Raw genomic sequence first — 2920 nt, 5'->3', positions numbered from 1 at the left:
TGGGGGGGGGCGATTATCTAGCAGGGAGCAGACGCTCAGCTGACGATGGTCGATTTCGAGTTCCACAGACGCGTTACCGGCACCGGACCAAGAAGACCGACACAAGAAGCCAGGAGGACGAGCAGGCCAACTTTGCGGTTCGTTACCGTAATCGAGGTGTGGAATGATCTCTTGATCGTACGCATTTTCCTCTGGATGCTGTCGAGATGAACGATAAAAATACGAGACCTCTAGGCTTGATTAGATGTGGTCGTGACGTTCAAGGCTGCATGGAGCCGCTTCTTGTGGTCACATCCATACAAACTATCTAGCGCTGTCTGTCTCCTCATTACGCTGGGGAGTTGAAAACCGTGATACGGGGAGTGACGGAGGAAGAGACGGAGGGCTGGGAGCCCTTGACCTTCTTCTGTCAGCAGGGCTAAAAGGACCAGAAGCAGCAGCATCGATCTCGTCCTCGTTCTCTTCCTCATCCTGGATGTCCATCAACTCATCCGGCGGTGCCATTTCCTCTATCATTCCCGGAAGAACAATCACAAGGGACCTTTCAAAGGTCTCGACATCCACGGACTGTGCTCGTGGAGTCCGTATTGGTGTTGAACCGACCGACTCGCTTTTATCCGTGCTGTATTCGGAATGCTCATTCGATAACTCCGGCGTACTCCGGTTACTATCGAACTTGAACGTGTCCGCGTCCGTCAGTTCAGACCCTGGCACCAGCGGGCTCCAATCACAAGGCAATAGTGTATCGAAGAGGTTATCCTCCTCTTCTTCTTCCGTTTTGATCTGTACCAACTCAACTCCAATGGCCGGGGAATCATCTATCGTCGACCTTACAGGTGCACGATCTGGAGATGGCGACCTCGGCGTCCTGCTCCGCTCGCCTCTTCCTGAGTTTGCGGGGCCATCTGAGAAGACGATGCTGCGTGATCGCAGCTGCTTAACAATAGTGGCATTCATCGTACTGTCAATCGATGTAGAATGGGCGTTGGAAGGCCCCGCAACGCTTTCCTCATTAATATGCTGCCTCTTCCTTGGCCTATTCTCGTCTTCTTCGCCATCTACGTCCTCAACTCGGCGCTTGCCGCCTGCCTGGACAGTACGACCTTGAGTAGTTGCTCTTGCAGTTTTTCTGCGACTCCACCCATGACCACGTTTTTTACGAGACTTCGGCTTGGGAGGAGGTGGGAAGGAAGGATTCGGAAGGTCTAGACCTTATGTCAGTTCAATGCTGCATTTGTGTATGGTGGTCTAACTCACCTTCGCAAGGATCTTGTGAGCTTTTGCTGGTAGATCCCGAGGCCAGTGGCTGGCTATCAAGGATCTCAGCTGAATAAATATTTCAATGAGGAATTTTGACGTGGAATGAGGAAGATGACTTACCATTTCTTGTACTTTCTGTTTCGACATGCGCAGCTTGCACAGTTTGGGTGTTAGAGGACTGGTCCTCTGTAATTATGTTCGGTTGAAAAGCACCGGCGCTTTCCGTGCTGATGCTGAAAGCATTGGTGCGGACGTTGGCGGAGCCTTCAGCCGCATTGTTATAGACGGCAGTGCCCTCTCTGGCCATTGATCGCAGGCGGTTTCCAGAGTGCGCAATACGCGAACGCCTTGAATGCGTTAATGTCGTCTCATTACTGACTGTCGTTTCCATGTTTGCGGTCCGAGTGGCTGCTAGTTGCTTCCACATTGCGCGAGTGAGTACCATTGTGCTCTATTGTGAAAATGACGCGTCCGAAGGGAGGGGGTCGAGGAACTCTTGTGTGGGGAGTGGGGGAATTGGACTGACTTGGTTGACTTTGAGAGCCACGCTCTTTATATGCTTTCACGATAGGGTCTGAGCCTCATCAAGGCACATCAGTACTAATCTAACCATCTTCGTTAACCATTGTCTTCTAGGTCTCATCATCGCCTATTTTTCAAGGGCGGTTATTCCCGAGGCCACGATCGGTGAGTATTGAAGGAAATGCAGTGCAATTTTTTGACGTGCGTGGTCTTATTATATTTTTCTTTTCTTCTTCTTTGGGAAAGCCTCGTGCTTCCACCGATCCTATGGAGAATGGAGGGGGGATTACGGGTTGATGGGATTGGATTGTCTTTAGCTTGCATGACACTTGTTCTTTCGTAGCCGAATTGTCCAGTCTGAGCTATGCTTCTGGTCAGGAGATACTGTCGTAAGATCCCGGTCCTTGAACAATACAATTGTACTTCTCCCTTTTGACCCCTCGAATGATCTAGGGTTATGGCGCCGAGGACTCGTACGGCAACTATTTGTTTTGGCTTTATCCATAGATTTTTCTTTAGAAAGTACTCCCGTTTGACGTTGAGGAGTCTGTCAGCAGTTTCTTGTTAACAGCGCGGGAGACCCTTGGTGTATTCTCTCGATCCAGATACTCCTCACTTATAATAAGAATGGAACAAGGGGCTTGTACACGGACACAGCGCAACGCTTGAGCCTCGCGTTTTGACACTCAATATACTCCTTTTTTTAAATCTTAAAAGGAGGAACACCCAGTCATTCTCTGTTTTTGACTCATACCCCTCTTTTTCTAGCTGAGCACTTTGCGCCAGCAGGCGAGTAGCGATCCACTGGAAGGGGGAACTGGAAGTCTGGACAGGAAAGCAGAAGCAGTACATGTGTTCATTCTATATTTAGAAATTCGCTGTTGGTGGCTCGAAAGCGTGAGAAAAATGGGCCTTACTCGCACCGTTGACTTAGGCCCTGTTCGGTACAAATTTTAAGGAAATGTTAAGCTGTAATAGCTTACATGGTGACCATTGTATAGTTTTTGCAGATGAGCCCTGAGTCCTACAGCTCTTTTTTTGGTTAGCTCCAACTAGCTACCCTATAATTCTACTTGTATTTTACTAAGTCAAATATTAAGTACTTTCCCCAATAAAAATACATACTCTCCTCCCTAAG

The 2920-nt window shown here is 48.9% G+C and overlaps 1 protein-coding gene across 1 annotated transcript; it reads right to left on the bottom strand.

The window, feature by feature from the left end:
- Positions 1 to 35: 35 nt before the first annotated feature.
- FOMMEDRAFT_163072 (uncharacterized protein) lies at positions 36 to 1705 on the bottom strand (the record flags this gene model as incomplete). The annotated part of the gene is made up of 4 exons (XM_007272172.1): positions 36 to 198; positions 305 to 1205; positions 1258 to 1326; positions 1381 to 1705. 4 exons carry the CDS (start codon positions 1703 to 1705, stop codon positions 36 to 38), a joined length of 1458 nt encoding a protein of 485 aa, XP_007272234.1.
- Positions 1706 to 2920: the final 1215 nt, after the last annotated feature.

Source organism: Fomitiporia mediterranea, assembly GCF_000271605.1.
Source record: "Fomitiporia mediterranea MF3/22 unplaced genomic scaffold FOMMEscaffold_280, whole genome shotgun sequence".
In the NCBI taxonomy this organism is placed as follows: domain Eukaryota; kingdom Fungi; phylum Basidiomycota; class Agaricomycetes; order Hymenochaetales; family Hymenochaetaceae; genus Fomitiporia; species Fomitiporia mediterranea.
Note: the sequence above shows the minus strand (reverse complement) of the source record. Positions and strands in the feature narration are given on the sequence as shown.